The 20,481-nt window shown below is 41.1% G+C and overlaps 2 protein-coding genes across 12 annotated transcripts in view; both read left to right on the top strand.

Moving 5' to 3' along the window:
* sun1b (Sad1 and UNC84 domain containing 1b) overlaps nucleotides 1–3,176 on the top strand; it is a 36,121-nt gene extending 32,945 nt beyond the window's left edge. For all 7 annotated transcript variants that reach the window (XM_044330237.1, XM_044330236.1, XM_044330239.1 and 4 more), the window contains 4 exons: nucleotides 577–692; nucleotides 877–1,044; nucleotides 1,136–1,228; nucleotides 1,316–3,176. In XM_044330237.1, coding sequence (XP_044186172.1) covers nucleotides 577–692; nucleotides 877–1,044; nucleotides 1,136–1,228; nucleotides 1,316–1,432 — 494 coding nt within the window. In that variant the 3' untranslated portion in view covers nucleotides 1,433–3,176. The remainder of the gene's footprint in view (nucleotides 1–576; nucleotides 693–876; nucleotides 1,045–1,135; nucleotides 1,229–1,315) is intronic.
* A 710-nt stretch (nucleotides 3,177–3,886) lies between these two features.
* iqck (IQ motif containing K) lies at nucleotides 3,887–19,845 on the top strand. Of its 5 annotated transcripts, XM_044332519.1 has the most exons (11): nucleotides 3,887–4,966; nucleotides 5,057–5,184; nucleotides 5,280–5,430; nucleotides 5,536–5,633; nucleotides 6,358–6,410; nucleotides 6,549–6,626; nucleotides 6,814–6,898; nucleotides 13,524–13,635; nucleotides 17,709–17,840; nucleotides 18,339–18,389; nucleotides 19,259–19,845. In XM_044332519.1, the coding sequence occupies exons 1-11, from the start codon at nucleotides 4,915–4,917 to the stop codon at nucleotides 19,366–19,368; spliced, it is 1,050 nt and encodes a 349-aa protein (XP_044188454.1). In that variant the 5' UTR covers nucleotides 3,887–4,914; the 3' UTR covers nucleotides 19,369–19,845. The 5 variants fall into 5 exon arrangements, with proteins under 5 accessions (XP_044188454.1, XP_044188453.1, XP_044188455.1 ...); XM_044332518.1 differs by lacking the exon at nucleotides 19,259–19,845 and having other exon boundaries at nucleotides 3,888–4,966; nucleotides 18,339–18,683; XM_044332520.1 differs by lacking the exon at nucleotides 18,339–18,389 and having other exon boundaries at nucleotides 4,232–4,966.
* The last annotated feature ends 636 nt before the right edge of the window (nucleotides 19,846–20,481 follow it).

Raw genomic sequence — 20,481 nt, 5'->3', positions numbered from 1 at the left:
CAGTAGATATATGTGCCATGAAAATTGATTTTGTTACATAGTTTATGCCTTTTTATAGAGTTCCAATTGTGAAGTGACATGAATAAAGTATGCTTTATACTAAAACAAAGGCACATTGTGGTGCTAACAGATACAGACAGCACTTACAGAAGAAGGATCAAATGATGAGGACACAAGTGGGCGAACACGAGGAATATTTGCTTTGACACAAGCAGCTCTACTGGTGTTGTGAAGAGAAAACTTAAATGCAGATTTTGGTTCCTTAGTCATTCTCTTTAGGAGGAGAGATAAGAGGAGCCAGCAGTCGAAGGACACAACACACCAGAATTATGCATCTTTATAAGGACATGGTGTCTGCCTTAACTGTTGACAGATGGCTTTAAGAAAACAAACAGTGATATAAGCATGTAAAACCAAAAATGTTTCACACAAAGTAAATTGTCCTGCAAATGTGGAATGATAAATATACTTAGCCTTTAACCTCAGTTTATATGAGTAACTAATTTGTGGGCCAGGAAATTGTAATTATATTTTTAAGCGTAACAACTGTTTTATTTTTCCTCTTTGTGTGTTCAGGTGGCAGCATCCTCAGTACACGCTGCTCTGAGACATATGAAACCAAGACAGCCCTCATGAGTCTGTTTGGCCTGCCACTCTGGTACTTCTCCCAGTCTCCACGTGTTGTCATCCAGGTGAGCCTCACTATAAGAATATCCAACAAAGAAATATCTTACTGGTGATTGAAACATGTTATTATGATAGATTTAAGATCTTAGGGGGGGATGTTGTTGAGTAAATATAACTGATTAGAATCACTCACAGTCAGAGTCTTGGATGTTGTTACAAAACTAATTTCTATTGCTTCCCCTCCATCAGCCTGATGTGTACCCAGGTAACTGTTGGGCATTCAAAGGCTCTCAGGGCTATCTGGTGATCCGGCTTTCATTGAGGATCCGGCCCACATCCTTCTGCGTGGAGCACATTCCCAAAGCCCTGTCCCCAACCGGAAACATCACCAGTGCGCCACGCAACTTCACTGTCTATGTAAGAAGCATAATAACATAAAACCACTCAATCATACACTTCGTAAACTCATGCAAGCGTCTATAATTAACTGATGTTTCTTTGTGCTTAGGGTCTAGATGATGAGTACCAAGAGGAAGGGAAGCTGCTGGGACAATACGTATACAATGAAGATGGGGAGTCACTGCAAACCTTCCCTGTTACGGTAATCAGTCTGTCAAAGACACACTTCCTTCTTGTTGGAAATTCAGTCTTCCAGCAGGCGCTGAGTATTTCCCCTCTTCTCTTTCAGGAGCAGAATGATAAGGCCTTCCAGATAATTGAGGTGCGGGTGCTGTCTAACTGGGGGCATCCAGAGTACACCTGCCTGTACCGCTTCAGAGTCCACGGAGAACCTCGGCCTCAGTGAATCCATCACTACTATACACACTCATGTCAGACATATCACCCTATCTGTACATAGCTCTCGCCTACTTCTTAAAAACGGAGGGGACTCGGCAGTACTTGTGGACGTTTTTGTATGAAAGACATGAAGACACAGAAGTTGTGGATTGTTAAGAGGAATGTGGCCAGACTGAATCGCGGACATGTGTTTTGTATCACTGAAAGAATCACAGGAAGGTACGGGGAATGTTGAGGATGGCAGGAGAGGAATTGAACCACGGAAGAAGCTAAAAGTCCAGTCCCCTTCTCATAAGACACCTCTTGCACTGAATCAGCCCATGGGGGCGCCAGACTCCACTGAACGGACAAATCCACCCCACTCTTGGCACCTTCCACTTCTACGGGAAGGTGGATGGTTGAAACAGGGGGGTTAGACTCATCCCCACCATTTCTTCATATAAGTCTGATTTGGTTTGTGTTCTTACTCATGTGTATTTAACTTTGATTTCCTGTTAGAATCTATTTTCAGGATCAAAGCCACTGCACCTTTGCCTGTGAAGCTGTCCAGGCATGTCGACCCCTTTGTTGCTGTCAGGTCTCTGCAATGACTTTAATTGAGCTATTTTGGCAGCCTGCAGGACCGCAACACACTCACAGTTGGTGTATACTGGACATGCAAGGCTTTCTACTGTTGATCACTACATTCAAGGCTTGCCATCATGCATCCATATAGCCATAACTAATTTTTTGTTTTGAAACGAACATGCTGCCTACGGACAGGCCCTGAATGTTTTTTTCAAATGGAGGCACGATGCAAGTCATCCTTTAACCACACAGCAACACTATATAACCACTGACCTGAGCTCTATGTGACTGGAGTAATAGGAGGCTCTTCACTATCTACATTAAGCAACATAGACATAAAATATGTGTATGGTTATGGATGGACTCCAGGATTAATTCTAGCATGTGACTCTTCCTGAACAGTACTCTTAATGCATCATGGATTTACATGAGAGTGTGTCCTCTTTGCCTGGATCTTAAATTACCAATCAATGCTGAAAGGTAAATAATACAATTACTCCTGTAGACAAGAGTGTGATTTTTCTTTGCTGTTTCTATCAAGAGCGGACTCTAAGCCAATGGGATGTGCTGTCTCCCTCTAGCTCAGTTACAAACGTCCTCCTCACATGGGCTCCCTCTATTCTGATACCCTGAAGGAATGTAATCTGTATATTTCATTGTTGATAGTTGGTAATATCTGCTTTATCAGTGTTGCTTTATAAAAATCATCCCGTCATTATTATTATTATTATTATTATTATTATTGTATTACTACCATTATTTCTGCTGTTGCTCATTGTGTTTTTGCTTTTTTCTGTTTTTTTTCGGGGGGTGGGGGTCAGGGGATGATAATGTCAGAGGATGCACTGCAACAACTTGTCAGAGATATGTTTGTGGCACAGGTCTTCACGGTTTGTTTAAAAAATGAGGGTGTGTGTAGTCATCAATTTTGGTTGCAAATATGGGGATGTCTAAAATGTTATGTACAAAAATGTTTTGTTCACAATATTATTTATTAACAAGTCAATTAGTGACAGCGAGATATGATTTACTGCGATGTACATTTTGTCAAAAGCTGTTCAGTGCATTTTGGAATCATCTTGGGACTTTTTTCTTTTTTTTTTAAGATAAATGGCTATTTTTGTTCAGTCATGAGATGACTTAACTGCTTTGGAATATATTCCAATAAAGACTTTAATTTTGAATAACTGTCTGAATAACATAATCATGGTTAAAGACTATGATCTGCATCTACATGTGCATTTTTTTTGTTTTTGAATATTTGTAGGAAAAAGACTATTTACAATTCAGTAGTTTGTTTTTTTGGGTTGGTTGGTTTTGGTTGATCATTAACACCATTTACTTAGAGCCAATAATAATAGATCTGAAATTGTATCAGAAATGAACACAAGTAATGAAATCACATTTTGATGAAAAACAAAAATACAAGATGCCAAACACCTTTATAGATACCTTATATTGATTTTTAATCTACTCCTGAAAACATACAAAACATTATGTTGGATTATGGTGGTTGTCATGTATCCATAATGTGAATTGGTGAAAATCACCTTAACAACACTTCAATTTGGAAAGATTGTAGATTTGATTTATTGATTGGGACAGTGTGCAGTTCTAAACATTAAAGATGCACTGCACCGGAGTTAGCTCGAAGCTAATTTGCATCCGTTGTCCCCCACAAAACATACAACAGCCCAACAACAAATGGTACAAAGCAAAAACGAAAACACACAACACACCATACAAAATACAAAGCTACACAGAACAGCACATCACATACACCCACAATGTCAATTAGAAATTAATAATGTGAACTTGCCAAATTAAAAGCAAGACTACCTGTGCTAATGAGAAGACCATAGATGGAGTTTAGACTCAGTGGTCACACAGCTGATAGCTTTAGCTTTAGTATTCGTTTAATTTGGCCTTGAATTCATTGATTGAAGTACAGAACTTCATATCATCAGATAGGGCATTCCACTGAGTTGTGGCTTTCACAGAGAAAGCTCACAGCCCAAATGCAGTGCGACGAAATGGTATGGTACAATTTTGTATAGAGGATATTCTGGAGTCTGTAATTAACAAATTATGTACAACTTTACTTCCCCTAGTTCACACATTAATTTGAAATATTTTTAAATTTCACTCATCAAACTAAGGTGTTATTAAAATATATAAGAAACCCCATTAAAAACATCCACAGTAGAGTTAATCAGGGCAAAGCAAGTAGATTTACAAACTTAATTGAGAAAATATGTTCAAGCGTCTAGAAACTTACCCTTTAAGACAAGTAAACAAAACCGAGAAGATGAAATCAAGACACAAAACCAAGAGTTTATTTTGGTATAACTAGGATAATATAGTGTGTCTGTCTGTTTTTGTTTGAACTATAATCGATGGGCCATGGAGCCTTTTTTCAGTTTATTTCTACAGTAGACTTCACCTCCAAATCTTGAAGGGTTAAACATACAGTATCATTGGGTACCCTCTAGCGGCTAATATGAGCACTATAGCATTAAAATGAAATGCTACAGTGTATTTTTAACAATGAAAGGAGCAAAAATAGTGACAAAAATACGTCATTGCCTGTTGTGAGTACGGATGTACACGAGGTCATCTGAGGTTCATTTCTTTTTAAGTTCATTAGTTTGTAACGCTTTGTAGCTCAAATATGCAACTATGATATCATGAAGCGTAACACTCGGTTCATAAGAAGAGGGTTAGCTGGTTTAGGGAACAAGTTTTTGGTTATTCCTCTGTTTTTGAAGACCAGTTTGCCCTCTAAGTGTCGTCCAGTGCTCCTCTGTCGAACTTACCGTCCATGGTTTTTGCAGTCCTAACTGTGTTGAGACCGGAAGTCATGTGCTTACTTCCTTGGCAACCGGGAGTCCCTGGCAACCGCAGAACAAAACAGGCAAAATAATGGCGAAGATAATCGATGCCAAAAAATCACTTTGGCAACAAGTGTGTGAAGGTAAGATGATCATTTTCCGTTTGCTAAGGTGTTTGTGAAATGTAAAAGGTTAGATATAAAAGCTGTTTCTTTGCTTAATGTATTTTGGAGAGTATGAAGCTGAGCAGCCCAGTCCTCCCAATGCTGTGTGGACAGATACCAGCTCAGAGAGCACTCAGCTCTCCCAGTACAGCGCCAGTACACACTCCCCTGTCTTCTATGGACACACCACAACCAAGGTCAGCTGTACAAATATCCCTGTCTGCCACATTAGTCTGGTTCATGTCACTCCAGCATCCTCTGAAGTAATTATGGCAATCACCGATTCCATTAGATGTTTGTGGATGATGATCCCCTGAAAGACTTTGACCCTCTTCTGTGCCACCCTGCTCTCACTGGATACTCTGTGTTAGGAAAAGCTCCACCTTCAAGCCAGAAAACCCTATCAACAACGGACACTACATCGCCTCCACAACTCCATCAACGTAAGATGAATGGACTTTGGTTTGCAGGGTTAAGCTGTGTGCAAATGTCTCTGCCATTCTGGTCCATATATTGTGTATGTGTGTGTGTGTTTGTGTGTGTGTCAGGTCCTGTCACACAGTTCGTGGAACAGAGAGTGTTTCCAGTGTTGTTGCCTGGATTGGAGGCTTTACTAAAAGAAGCCCAAAAACAGGGCTGTTTCCAGGTCAGAATTTCATCTGATAAATATGTAACTAATAAACAAACAACAGGCAACCCATATTGCTAAATTTTAAATTAATCTGAAGTAATTTGTGTGTTTGGTTGCACTGTTTGTAATGGTAAAAATAGTAAAATATACCATGCCAAACCACATCAAAGTCTACAGACTGTCTGAAGTGGAATTTATTATTATTATTAGTACATTATTCAAGTATTGTAATTTAAAACAGTTTTTAGGTACTTTGCAGTTACGTTTCCATTTTCTGCTACTTTTTACTTAAAACTATTCACTACATTTTAGATTTTTTTATAGCTGTAATCACTGTATACTTTGCAGATTAAGAATTCACCCACAAAACATATAATCAGCCTATAAAATATGGTTCATTGTTATAGATTCAATACGCTTTAGTATATGAGGTAATTTAAATTCACTTCATCTTGATCAGCCACAACAGTAAAATGCTACTTACACATTACTGCATCAGTAATAATAATGAATTGATATAATCTATAACAATATAACATTGACAAGGGTCATTTTTTGACGTAATGTTAGTTTTAATATTTTAATACATATTGTAAATTTTGTGCTGTTACTTTGAAAGCAAGACTTTTACATGTAATGGAGTGTGTTTACATTGTGGTAATGTTAAATTTTATGATCAGAATACTTTTTTCCATCACTGCATTTTGCATCACATCGATTGTTTTCTTTTGTGTTTCAGAGGAAAACAACAGCATTTAATCCATGTGACTTTCTAACTGAGTGGCTCTACAAGTAAGAGCCCATCCACTTACTGTATACACATCTATTTTCACTCTATAACACTCACGTCACCTCATCCCATGAATTCTCTTAAATGTCTCTATGTGTGAGAAGTATATGTGTGTGTCATGTGTCCTCCTCTCTCCTCAGCCATAACCCCCGCAGGCAAGGACAGGTCCCATTGAACTTCCATAACATCCACTTTGTCAAGGACTGGCTCAGCATGCAGTGAGTGTCTCTTCAGTTTGTCACCTGTCACACATACAAGACTTTAGCATTCATGAGTTTCACAGTGACCAGTTCTGCATAAAAGCACATTAATTAAAACATTAATTTCAAGGAAAATAATTATGAAAAAAAAATAAATTTACTGTCTTGTCTCTCTTCCTTTTTTTCTCTCTCTCCCTATCTTCAGTCCTAGGCCTCCCATCCCTCTGTTTCTGCTGCTGAGAGAGGATCAGGCTGCTCTGCTCATCCAGGCTTTCTGGAGGGGATACAAGGTACGCTGGACAAAACTAACAGGCAAAATGGTGTTTACAGGCTGTATGTTCAATCGTATATCAAAGCACTAAAGCATAGCTAGGACTGGGAATGCAGATAGACATAGTTAGAAGTGACAGGTGGCTTACACAGGCCTAAAGAAGCATGAGAAGTTTGGAAAATCTCAGAAGATTCAGGAATTACGATAATAAAATACAGGGGGAAAATACTCTGAATTCATATTACGCTTTAGCTGTGTACTCACTACAACTTCTGCATAGTGATATTGCCTGGGTTAGTCCGGCTGGCCAACTCCAATTACCACTTCCAGTTACAGTGTGGAAAAAATTGGGATTTTGAAGTCGAAAGCGTGAAGGAACCCTGCAGTTACCCCACACACAGTGAGCCTGCCTGCCTGTGTGTGTGTGTGTGTGTGTGTGTGTGTGTGTGTGTGTGTGTGTGTGTGTATGTATGTGTATGTGTGTGTGTATGTGTCCGTTATGATACAATACGCACCCTGCTGTGAGTGCATTGGCCCACAGTGCAATCTTGTTGTATAATCCCATCCTGCTGAAAAGCCCCCCTTATCCACAGGGACTGCAATTTCATTCAGCAGTTTGATTATGTCATCAGTGATGCCGAGCTTAATTCCTTCCTGTGTGGGCTTCGTGATATAAATAGGCACTACCAGAGGCAAACAGCAGCAATTTCCCCACGATCACACACTCTCATTCTGCTTCACACACAGATAAATCTCCTATGGTGTAAGGATGTGAGCAGAGGTCATGTTTTTGTTTGTCACTCCAGAAGCTCTTATGTTTTTTTTGTTTCTTGTCCTTCCCTGCTTGGGAGAGGATTCAGTTTCAGTTTTGCTGCACAAACCATTGAGAGGAAATGATGCCAGCTGTGCTGTCACGTACATCACATTCTGTTTGAACGATCTGAAAATCTATGTTTGCACATGCATGTACGTGGGCATGTAGATGAATGTAAGGGGTTATGCATGAAAAGATTTACTTAAAGGTATACTATGCAGGATTGTCAGTTAGCATTTGTAAACGCACAGCATTCAAAGTTGGCGAGAGAAAGAGAAGCGAGCTAGAGAGAGGGAGCAGTGGTGGTCGAGTGAGCTAGAGAGTGAAAGAAGAGAACGAGCGGCGCTGGTGAGAACAAAGTTATGAATCAGACAAATAAAATACTGATTGTTTCACGGCGGTTACGTTCTAAAGCACAAATAAACACGCCCGCACCTCCGCACAACCTGCAGGAAAGTGCTGTATCGTCGAATTTTGTGTAAATGCAGAGCTTCATCCTGGCCACTGCGGCCTCTCTGCTCTGTGTTTGTGTAGCTCAGCCCCACCCTCGGTCAAGCAGACACACAGACCTGCTGCTCTTTATACATCCATGATACAGAGACAGAGAGCAGAGCGGAACAGAGGAGAGCGACAGAGACAGTGATGTAACCTGGTCGCTATGCTACGAGTCCCGACCTCACACCCTGCGCACTGTTATTGGCTGGAGGCTACACACCCACTGCCCAAAGTTTGACGCCTAGAAATGTCTCAAACACAGCAAAATAATAAGACAATAAAAAAATACAGGTAGAGGGCAGGGTCTCTGTAGATACATACACCACCACACACTTCTAATGGGTCATAAGTGATGATTAGGAGGGATTACTTTTATATGAGTCTATACATTGTTTTTTAGGGAAATCCTGCATAGTGTACCTTTAATGTGTGTGTACATGCTTTCAGATTTGGTCTACTATTGCACCAGCAGGGGGCAACACCTCCTCTTGTTTTCTGTTACAACACAAAATCGGATTAGCCTCTGCTCACATCAGGTGGCAGCAGTGAGTCAGCTGACTGTCACTCCTCACTGTGTTTACACTGAACTAAGAGAGGTTCAGTAGGGCCACTGATAGCACTGCAGCCTGCCACCCCAAGGGATTTAGAGGAAGAGAGACACATCCAGAAAGAGAAAAAAAGAGAAAGCAAAGAGAGAATGGGATATAAGGATGAAGCTCAGGGCTATGTTTGGAGCATTTTTGGAAAGATAGAAGGGTGACAAAAGGGAGGAAAGAGACGAGACAAGCTGATTCTGTAAAGTGGCCTCAGATTAGGAATTGGGGAAGATGGAGGGAAATACATCTGTAAAGGGTAAGAATAGGCAGAGAGATGAAGGATGAAGCCTCTGAGAGGCTTGTGGGGGCTGTGAACACAGAACAATCAGGGTCTGAGGTTGAGGGTTGGCCTCTTAAAGACACAGAGGATCATAACTTATTAAAGACACACAGGGCAGAGATATTTTGGGTAGGCACTGAGCAAAGTCCTGACAGGCGTTCCGTAATGTGTCATGGCTGCTGTTACCTTGACTCAAGAAAAACAGCAGTAACAACACAGCGGGCAGCAGAGCACAGATGAGGACATTAGCACAAACGAAGTTATCTGTGAAGCACTGATGCACTGTAAAACTTCATTAGTTCCTGTTTGTATGTATGTGTTTTGCAAATAGAATTATCCCATTGTCATTCTGACAAAACTCTCATCAAGATATCATGCTTCATAGATTACATATCTAAGAGAACAATAACAAGATATATTTTACTAAAATCTGAGTGTGAGATTTTAATATAGAAATATTTTTTAAGGGTTTATGAGACTTATGATTATGGTATTTTGCTGTAGAAAAGTGCAAAGTACAACATTTGATTCAATGAGGATTCCTCTATGTGACTTCTTAATGCTAAGATAATCATTTTTATATATATTTTATCCAAATTGTACGCCTTTTCATCAATATACTATTTTCTCTTCAACCGTCCATCCCCCTACAGCCTCTCTTTTCCCCTCACTCTTACACTCTCTTCTCTGTTATATAACCTGCCTGACGCAGCGCTGACTGCAGAGGGTGTGTGTGTGTGTGTGTGTGTTTATGTGTGTGTGTGTGTAAGAAAGACGGACAGACTGAAGACTGGAAAGCAGGGAAAGACAGTATTTTTGTCGATTGGAATTTTATCCCTCCATTATTAATCTCCATCAAAACATATTGAAGACTGAAGAAGAGCAGCAGTGGAGATACAGAAACACACTGTCACACACACACACACACACATCTATGACCCAGACAATGCGATTGTCTCTTGGTTCACTCACGTAGAACTATAAAGCGCTGCCAGGGCTAAACATATTACATAATCTTCTTTACGCTGTGTGCCTTAGCCCAACTCTAATCCATTCATCCATGCCTGCTACTGTAATGCACACATATGTACATGCACACACACACACACACACACATACACCACTAATCACTAAGACTTCTCAGACTCTCTCTGGTCTAGTCAGCTGAGTTGGAGTAATGTGGCTGCTGTGTAATAAATAGGCATTACAATTACTGTAGGCTGTCAATATCCGGGAGGGGAGGGGGGTTGTGGTCAGGTAGAGAAGTAGGCATGATCAGTTCCAGTGTCTCCATTTGCAGAAGCAAACTTAAATTCTTCAGTCATTTCCATGGTAATTTTGGTGCAGAGCCACAGCTGATAAGTCAATTAATCAATTAGTCGATCAACAAAAGATTCATCGGCAACTATTTTTATAATCAAATAATAATTTGGTCATTTCTTAAACAAATATGCCAAAATAGTCTATTGGTTCAGCCACTCAAATGTAATGTTATCTTTGTCATTTATAGTAAAACGGTTATTTTAGGATTGTTGCTCAGACAAAATAATACATTTAAAAACTTCAACTTTGACTGCAGGAAATAATAAAATGCATTTTTCACTGTTTTCTTACATTTTGTAAAAATAAAATCGGCATTCAAACTGTCAAACAAATATTAGATTTTAGTTAAACCTGCAGATGTAGATTTTCTCACCTGAATTAGATGCTCTTTTTCTTAGAGTAACTATGTTAAAAAACATTTTTAAACATTTTTTATTTTAATTAGGTAAGTAAATTCAAATAAGAATAGTAGCCCTGTTATGTTCCTGACATGTCTGAGGAAGTTCCTCTTGCATTAGTAGTCCCAGTTTTTGTCAAAAAGTGGGGCACAGTGAGTGGTATTCCACTTGACATAACCTAGAGCTGGTTGAAAGAATCACACACACACACACACACACACACACAAAGAGAGAGAGAGAGAGAGAGCTGTATAGTCAACAGCAGAAGTAGGTCTGTGATTCCAACTGAATGATCTGAGGGCCACGACAGATGAATGGTTTGAATGGAGGTCCAGTGTTTAGTCGGTGAAGAGCCATGCAGTGACACTCATGCAGAAAATATGTCACAGGCACTCAGGACCTCCAGTAGCCAGTGGCACTGCTTCAACCTCACTTCCCCCTCCTGAAGAGGGATTGTAGGGACAGGCTGAATGAATGAATGTGATGGACTGGTCACAGCATGAAAGGCCTACACCGGTAGTCCTGGGATATCCACTTTCCTCTGTAATACTGACAGTATTCTAGATCTTATTTACTTCTAAGTGGACAGTGGGGTCACAACGTAACCACTTACTGCGCTTGAGTCTACAGAGGCACAAATCAATTTACAGGTTGTTTGGATGGTTAAACTTTGATGAAAGCATTGCGCAACAAAGAGATGTGTGTGTGTGTGTGTGTGTGAAGGGTATAGAACAAGCTACGATGCCTGGGTCTTGTGCAGCCTGTCAGCACGGCTACAGCCGGTTCCTCCAAACAGAAGCCATTGTGCTGCTGCAGAGTGTGAGACTGGGAGAGGAATTCAGTCTCACAGGCAGCTTTGTACAAAAAGGAAGGCGGCTTAAGGCTGTGCATTGGGATTGAAGTGTGTGTGTGAGAGAGACAGAGAGAGAGAGAGAGGGTGAGGAGGGCATACTGTGTACAGTTTGTGTCACGTTGTGCTTGTATGAATTTTGTGGGTATGTGGTGAGTGTAAGGGGGTTCTGTTTGTGCTGCTGGTGATGTCGACTTTGAGAACAGATGCCAGTAGAGCTTAATAGGATTGAGATTCTCTTTTTAGTGTTTTGTGCTGCTGTTGAGTGTGTGTGATTTTGTTTTCCATATGCATGCGTGCACCCTCTCAATGCCTTGCTAATTCTTCTAATTGCTTTAATACCAACCTTAATGCATCCATCCATCCTCACAGCATGAGTAGAGTGACTCACGTGCACAGTGAAACAAACAGAGATTATACCAAAAAGATACTGTGTTAACAGATGGATTCAAACTAGGAAGAATAGATGACAAAAAACTGAATTTGGAGTCGTACATCAAGTTTAAATGTATAAACGCTCATAGAGAGCACGTATACACACACACACACACACACACACACACACAATGAGCCCTAGACAGGCTTCATGCATACAGTCAAAACAATACCTCACCCCCGCTAATCAGCAGTGCTGATGCACACAGACAGGCTTCAGAACACTCACGCACACACACTCAACTCAGCTTTTTGTCTCCTCACTATTACACATGAACTGTCAGCATCCTGTAGAAAGCTTGTATATTCACAAAGTCAGCTTTCCAGGAACTGAGAAAAACAGTTTTTGTCTTTGTATGTGTGTGTGACACACACATACAAGTGGACAGAAATGGAAAGTGACATAGAGTAGAAATGGCCACACAGACACAAAGCGATGGTGAGCAAACACGACAGACTCCAAACCACCACCACCACCCCCTCCACCCCCCCAACTGCCGCCCGCACCCACCCTCCCACCCCTCACCACCCCTACTGACCCTCAACCCTCATTTCCATTTCTATGGTTTGCTCCCATCAGCAGAGGGGCTGTTGCAGCACTGTGACACCCGGTGAATTAACTATCAGAGCTCACTAGTCATACCCGCTCCTCAACCCATTTGCCAGGCTGCATGTTATATAATAGACCCACTTTTGGAGAGGTAGGAAAACAGGATTGGAGAGAGGAGAAGTGGGAGAGAATATGGAGTAAAGAGGAGATTTATGGAGAGGGATGAAACATTGATGTGTTGGAGAATAAAGACATAATAAGATGTTGGCAGAAGAGACTGTTTCTCAGGAGAGTCGCACCTGGGTACTAAAGGAAAAGAGAGGAAAGACGGGAGATGACCAGAGACAAAGGAGGGAATAAAGGGAAGCAGGCCTAGTTAGTGGGAGAGGAGCAGTAGTAGTAGGAGGAGATAAAGAAGGGAAAGGAGAATAAGCTCTTAAGGGACATTTTGCTATTCATCTAAAACAGCAAGCCTGTTAAGCAATCTCTCAGGAAAGCCTGCAGCCCACACACGAACTCACAGCAACTACAAGGGGTGTCCTCCAAGAACAAAAGCACAACTCATGCTAACTACAGGCCGGACAGAGAGAAGAATCAAAGACAGCTTATTGACAATTAGGTTGCATTGATCCTCAGCAGAATTTGACTGATTTATTCATTCTGTTGCCAAGAGTGTGAACACACCCAAATGAGAGCATCCAAACTCACAGACACACACAGTTATAGAAGCACAATATATTATCTAAACATTATGAACGCTTACAATAGGATTTTGTAGACACCACTGGCCTGAGTATTGACTAGCATGCAACATAATTAAGTTATTGATAATGTTTGCTCATTTGAATTTATGCATGTGCTGCCTGCGCACGTGTGCTGTGTATGCGTGTGTGTGTGTTATAGATTAGGGCACGCTCAGATGTGCAGGAGCTGCGCCAGTGGCAGAAAAAACTGAGAGAGAACCGTGACATTGCCAAAACTGTCAAGCAATTCTGGGCCCGACAAGAGAGCAGAGGTGAGAACACACACACACACACACACACACACACACTGACATGGTATCACTGAATGCCAGGCCCCAGGCTTGCTGGCAACACAATACCATTGATCTTGAATTTTCTCCTGTGGCCGACAACAGCTGCTGATATGCAGGCAGTAAGCCAACACGCGCTCACACAAACACACAGAAGCTAGAATGCATAGATATCAACCCATACAGCATTATACACACCAATATATAGTCACAGGCACATGCACGCAAACTGCAAAGATACAGTATGCATCCCAACGAGGCTTTGAAGTTGAAGCAGAGAGATGAGGAAAGTAGTGACACAGAGAGAATGAGGGCAGTGACAAAGATGGAGAGAGAAAGAAAAGCAGACAGTGGAAGAGAAAGAGAGAGAGAGAGAGAGTAGATGATAAGTGAAGGAGAGAAAGAAAATGTCTTCAGGGCTCAGGGTGTGTGTGAGAGAGAGAGAGAGATAGAGCAGAGGATGGGGGCTGGGGATACATGTGAAGAAAGAGACGAGAGGGGAGAGGGAGTGAGACGGAAACAGAGAGGTATATGATAAAATGTGTTTAAGCCTTTGAGTGTGTATGTGTGTGAACTGTGAGCACACGCGAAGGACAGAGTAGAGCAGCTGAGAATGCAGGCTCATGTCCAGTATGACTGACATGGAATTGGAGCTCAAGGAGAGTGACAAAACTTTGTCCTTGGACACACACACACACACACACAACTCCCAATTAGGGGCACTTATGCAGACGGAGGGTACATTGGGCTAATTGTGGTAGAAAAATAAAAAATACATTCACATTCTTTGGAGGACACACAAATAGGGTTACACATTGTTGCGATGCTGATATTGTTGTATATTTATTGTCCTAGTAGCTAGTGGCCTTCCAGCTACAACAGGACACACCTTTTGTTCACCTTTTCGTTTTGTTTCCCACCCTCGTGAGTCACCTTACCACCACGTGTTCCAATTGTGTGCAATTGAGTGCATGAAAACTATTCCGCGAGTGGACAGAAAAGTCAAAATAGAGAGTTAAAAGTAATGGACAAACGGTTGAAATGTCCAGATTCTGCCTCCCTGAGAGGCAGTACTAAGCAAATTTGACTGAACCTACTGAAAAAAGAAAAACAGACATGGATACACTGTGCTTTTTTTAACCTGCAATAACTGATTTTTTGGGCCACTTAAGGGCAGAGGAAACAAGTTGTGAACATAACATTGACAAATTATCACCTTTTTAGTTGATATAAAAACTTGTTAGCAGACTGTTTCCTATAGACACATTTAGCAGATACAGAGCAACATAGCATTCATTTAGAGTCATGTTTATTCAAATCCAATATTCATTCTCATTTTAGCTTTGGTTTGCGCTTCAACAACTCCTGAGGGAAATATCTGTCTCTTTAGAAGTTAAATGCTCCACCATGTTTACCAGCTAGTCTCTAATTCTGTCTGTAGTTTGCTGCTAGACAGATATCGTACCAAAGATTTTTAGAGCTTTTTCGCTTAAAATAGCTGCCTGTTCTGCCCCAGTAACAACACAGTGAGAAACAGTAAAGTTACAGGCCAGAAACCTCAAATCAATGAGCTGAATGATGCTATAAAACTCTGTAGAACTGAGGGGAACTGCAGAGACGGATGGTTATTCTCTGTGGCTCTATTGGTGACCCCTTTCACATTCAAGTAGTCATGCAATCCATTGTTAATATAAAGATATTGATTATGGCCGCTTTGAATGAATGTGCATATAGATGATGACAAACACAAACCCCTCTCCAACTTTCACACCGAAACTGGTCGTTTTCGCCACGCACACACAATGACCAGCACTATCATAAACGCAGGTCGTTTCCACGCTGACACATTCCACACAACAAAGGCGTTCACTGCAGCCGCGGCGCAGGCCGACGACCATTCATTCTTCCACTGGGGTGCCACAGCCACACTGTGCTGCTGCTGCTAACTGCTGCTACCTCTACTGCGCCATGACTGCTGACCTGACATTCTAGCAGGGGGCCTGGGGAGGTGTGTGTGTGTGTGTGTGTGTGTGTCTGTGTGTGTAAAAGAGTGTTTGTGAGTGTACAAGAGTGTTTGCCCAGACTGTTGTCCTCATCGGCCATTTTATGACCTCTTCAACTGAATCTGACATGGATGAGAATGGAAGAGAAACAGAAATGTGTGAGATAGAAGCAGGCGTAGAGGGAGGGAGGGAGGGAGGGAGGGAGGGAGGGAGTGGAAGAGAGTGCTGCTGAAGTTGCAGTTGGTTTTGCCTGTTGTTGTTTTGGATGTAATGAAGCGCGCACCGCTCTCCGGCACTGAGATAAATGACCTACGTTGGGGACAGAGAGGCAGAGAGAGGGTGAGTTAGAAAGAGGAAGAAATTATTCAGGGAAGCCCCCTCCCTACTGTATACACGCTCTTTAAGTCGACCCAGCAACAGCTGCACTCATCTCGTTTGACCCGAGGAGACCAGCATGCGATACCTCTACTGCCATTTCACATTTCACAGTCTGAAATCAGAATTAGTCAGAGATGGAGAGGAAAAAAAAAAAAAAAAAAAAGACAGAGCAAAATGAAGCAGAGAGCAGACACACACTGATACTGCAAGGTCAAAAGGTCACGGCTCATGGGACAGGTGCAGCTCTCAACAGCTCATGAATAATCACATGACTGTCCTTGACATGTTAGATGTTTACCATGAGAGCACCAAGTAGTCAACTAACTTTGAAAAAACATGTTTCCCCCTAATGGTATTAATAGTAATGACTACTTGTCAATGGTATCATGAGATGAAGCAGTTATATAAATGTGTACGTCATTACAGTTATTATTCCCAAGTCTGGCACAAGTTGCATTCTGCATTTTTAATGTCTTTTTCATTTATTATAAAGACCTCCATATCACATTTATAGAGGGCAGATTATTAAAAGTATCAGTCATGGTATCTCTAACAAGAAAATTATTTTTGGTACATGAGCTGCATTGCTACAGATGTTGACGCGAAAGATGAAACTATGATCAAACTTTAATCAGCACTTTTTAACACTTCACTCACTGCCACAGTTACAGTCATTTGTGTGTAAATCAATCAAAACATCTTTCACCGCCACCAGTTACAATCTGCTAGAGGCTTTTGTTGTAGTGTAAAAGGCCAAATATACAGTAGTGGTCTATTCAACATAGTATCACATCCATCCATGTCAAAGCCATTGCCTTTTCACTAGTAGACAACAAAAGGCCACTACAAAGGCCTTGCAGCTGGCACAGTGAGCAAGTGTCACTAACTGGCTGAATCATATGTTTAACAGGTTCCCTGTTTTTCAGCCTGGGTGTTATTAAAATGTGGGCAACTGGGCAATCATTCAGGCCTTTTAAGATAGGCTCACAATTTTTCAAGTCTGTCCTAAAACAATAATCAGGTGCCCAAATGAACATTTGTTGTTTTTGCTGTAATCATTCCCCCTGTTTATACCAAACATTAAAAGATCCCTTCCTCTATATTTGACTAACTCAGACTGCTAAACTTTTAAATAGATTTTTGCTCAAAACGAGGACTGTGGATTTTGAACCCCATCACCTACATTGGAAGCGCTTTTGGATCTCTTAATTGTCAGTATGAACAGGAGCAATGATTACAGCAAGAAAAGCCTGTTTCAATGTTCATATGGGCACCTTTAAAAAATTGTTAACCTATCTTTTAACATGCACCTATCAATACAGAAAGCTCATGGTATAATTACATATCTATGTAGTTTTGCATATAAAGAGGAGGATTGCAAAGATGTCTTTCTAAAAGGATTTATTGATATCTATCCATTTGTGCTTGAAAAATAAAAATGTGCAAAATAAAGTCGAGAAAACCTGACAGAAAAAAAGCCTTGTGGGCATTTTAGTAGAACATTTATGGATCCATCTGATGATTCTGAGTTTTTTTTCATTTTTGCACAGCAGAATGGCATAATTCTCAAAAGCAAAGCTTATCATTGAGGTGCGCCATAAACATTTGTGACACTCTGCTAAAGAAACAATGAAACCTATTCATATTAAGGATGCAGGTCTTGTTTGTCTTCAGTGGGCTCGGCCATGGCAGATCTTCCAGAAAGCCCTCTGCCAGGCAACTCGGAGATATCCATCCAGGTGGTTTCTCCTACCCCTCAGAGCACCGTGGTCCACACTCCCACCAACCAGATGACCTCTGACAGCGGTGAGTGGCTGACCCCTAGCCTCCACACTGCTACGCAGGTTGACCCGCAGCCTCCGCACCATCACTGACTCATTTCCTAGGAACTCACAACGTGACCTAATCTGCTGGTACTATTAACTGAAATCATTAGCTATGTCTACAAACTTCTTTTGGTATTTCGAGGCTATTAAACTCTGTTAGGTTGATGTCAAACTGACCAAAGTGATCAGTCAAACAAGCCATTAAAAACGCCCTGTAACCAATTGGACATGGATTTATGGTCTGATATCCGTGTCTAATTAGTTGATTGGTTTCATTGCTTTCATTGCCTTTATGATGGATCACTTACCCTTATAGTACGGTCCACATATTATATTGTCGGGAGTGAAACCTCTTGCACACTTGTAACAGACTGTTACCTTTTAGCACCTCTAGCTGATGGCTCACTGGAAGATAACCAAATCATATTTCCTTGACTTGTCATTTCCTTTCTCCTGAGTAATACATATCACTCCACAGAGGAGGATGTATCGTTTCCATTCAAGCCAGGATTTGAGGCCAGAGAGAAAGGTTACTCGGTGGGCAGAGCAGCACATTTTATCCTGTTTATCAGGAAAGGAAATTACCCTGTCAGTGAAACAGAGGATAAAAACATAGTGTTTAAAAACATCACCGATGGGTGATTGGCAACTATCTGACAGTGCATCAAAAAGGAATGTTAAATATCTAATATCCTCCTCAGATTTTTACAAGTGATAATAACACTGTTAAATATTTGCTTGAGTTTGTAGTCTGAACTTAAGCCTCAGTAAGGCAAGTAGGATATATTGTATACAATATTAAACAATAAGTATTTTAACATTATTATTTATTTAGCAGTTTATTTCTCAGGGATGATGCAAAAACATTGTAACAGGTTAAAACAACATGAAAGAGATGTGTTGCATATAGGATTTCTAGCCGAGGCTAATTTGCGACCCCTGTCACTGGTTAGGCTTAGGCTTAGTATATGTATTTAATGGAAAAGCTGGTAATTGTCACAGATGAAAAAAGAAACATGTAATCTGCTTTTTCAGTATCTTGTGTGGGACTTTGTTTGTATATTTTGTACATTATGTATTTTATATTTGGATATTCACATCATTGTTAGAATATTTGTGTTTTTCTAATATAGTTCCTGCATGTTGTTCCTAATGGCTAGACATACTGCATCATGCATGCTGAGACCAGCACCTTGAGCTGTCTGTTTTTTTGCTGTGATCAAATATCATCTTAAATGTCACGGATCATGGAAAGTTCATGAAATTTGATTTGCAAAAATATTCAGGATAAAAAGGCTGCCTACTGCTCAGCTGACTGTAGTTTTTTGCTCTCCTTCATGCCAATTTAAAGGACTGTGCAGGTTAAAAGTGTCTTCTCCTGACTCTGTGTCAATTAAGCTGAGTGCACTTCTGGCATATTTCCACCACTCCTTGCTCCCGACGTACCTGTGAGGATACTTCTGGTTCCCTCTCCAGTGTCTCTGCAGAGCAGCAAGGCGATCTTGTGACGGACGGCTTTCCTGACCATCCCAGTCACTGATGTACAGCACCTCACAGTGAGGCATGAGGAGGGTCATGTATCTCCTTTTGCAGGTATGCGGATGCCTGGGAGACAGCTGCCACTGGGTGAGGCGATAAAACAGCCCATTTCATTCTGGGGACATCTGATAGTGCAGCCAGAGTCTGGCAGCACTGAGCCCGACTGAAACTGGATCACACGGCGGCAGGAGGGAGTTGGCACCAAGCTGTCAGAGCAAAGCCAGATAACAACTGGCTCTGGGCTGCGATTCCAGTCTGAAGGTGGAAGTGTAGAACACGACTGTGTTTACAGATTGACATCCTGGTATGGACAGTAAAACTGGAACATTTTAGCCCTGTCCTAGGAGGTGGAAGAAAATGTGGTCTAGGAAGACACTGATTCTAAAGAGGACATATCATGCACATTTCCATGTCTGTATGTTTAATCTGGAGCTCTAGTGGAATATCTTTGCATGATTTACAGTTAAAAACATTCCTTATTTATCTTTTAACTCTTTGTCACACCCCTTTGGCATCTCATGCTGACGCAAAAGGTACCCCAAGGTGTCTCTATAGTGACACACCGGACTTTCAACTAAATCCAATGTAGACCTATCTGCAGCAATATTACACACTCAGAGAAACTGGTGTGGTCTGGTTAGGTTTAGGCATAAAAACCACTTGATTAATGTGAGAGAAAAAATGTTCATTTGTGAAGAAGAGATGTTCAATGTTCAATTTATGGAAATGTTCAACTTATGAGCTAAGTCTTTTTATCTACAGGGCCTGACTCTGGCCTCCAAGGTCTCATACAAAAAATGTTTTAGCTTCACGGTGCCAGGGATATAAGGTAAGTCTTGGATGCGTAACAACAGCTGCCCGCGTTATTTTCCAATTAGAGTTCATTCTGACACCATGTGTCCTTCTTTCTCCCCTTCCTGGTGGTGTGACCTGAGCAACTCTATAAGAAGTGATTGTTTTCCTGTTTGTGCTAAGTTTTTGGTATGACTGTATCCATGTGTACACTGTGCCAAAGGTTTCTATGACGTCAGATATTTGTTCTCAATAAACTTCATATATTCAAGTAAGCATCAACTGGAGCC

This window comes from Thunnus albacares, chromosome 17, assembly GCF_914725855.1.
Source record: "Thunnus albacares chromosome 17, fThuAlb1.1, whole genome shotgun sequence".
In the NCBI taxonomy this organism is placed as follows: Eukaryota; Metazoa; Chordata; class Actinopteri; order Scombriformes; family Scombridae; genus Thunnus; species Thunnus albacares.
The sequence above is the reverse complement of the archived record's forward strand: the minus strand, read 5'-3'. Positions and strand labels throughout refer to the sequence as shown.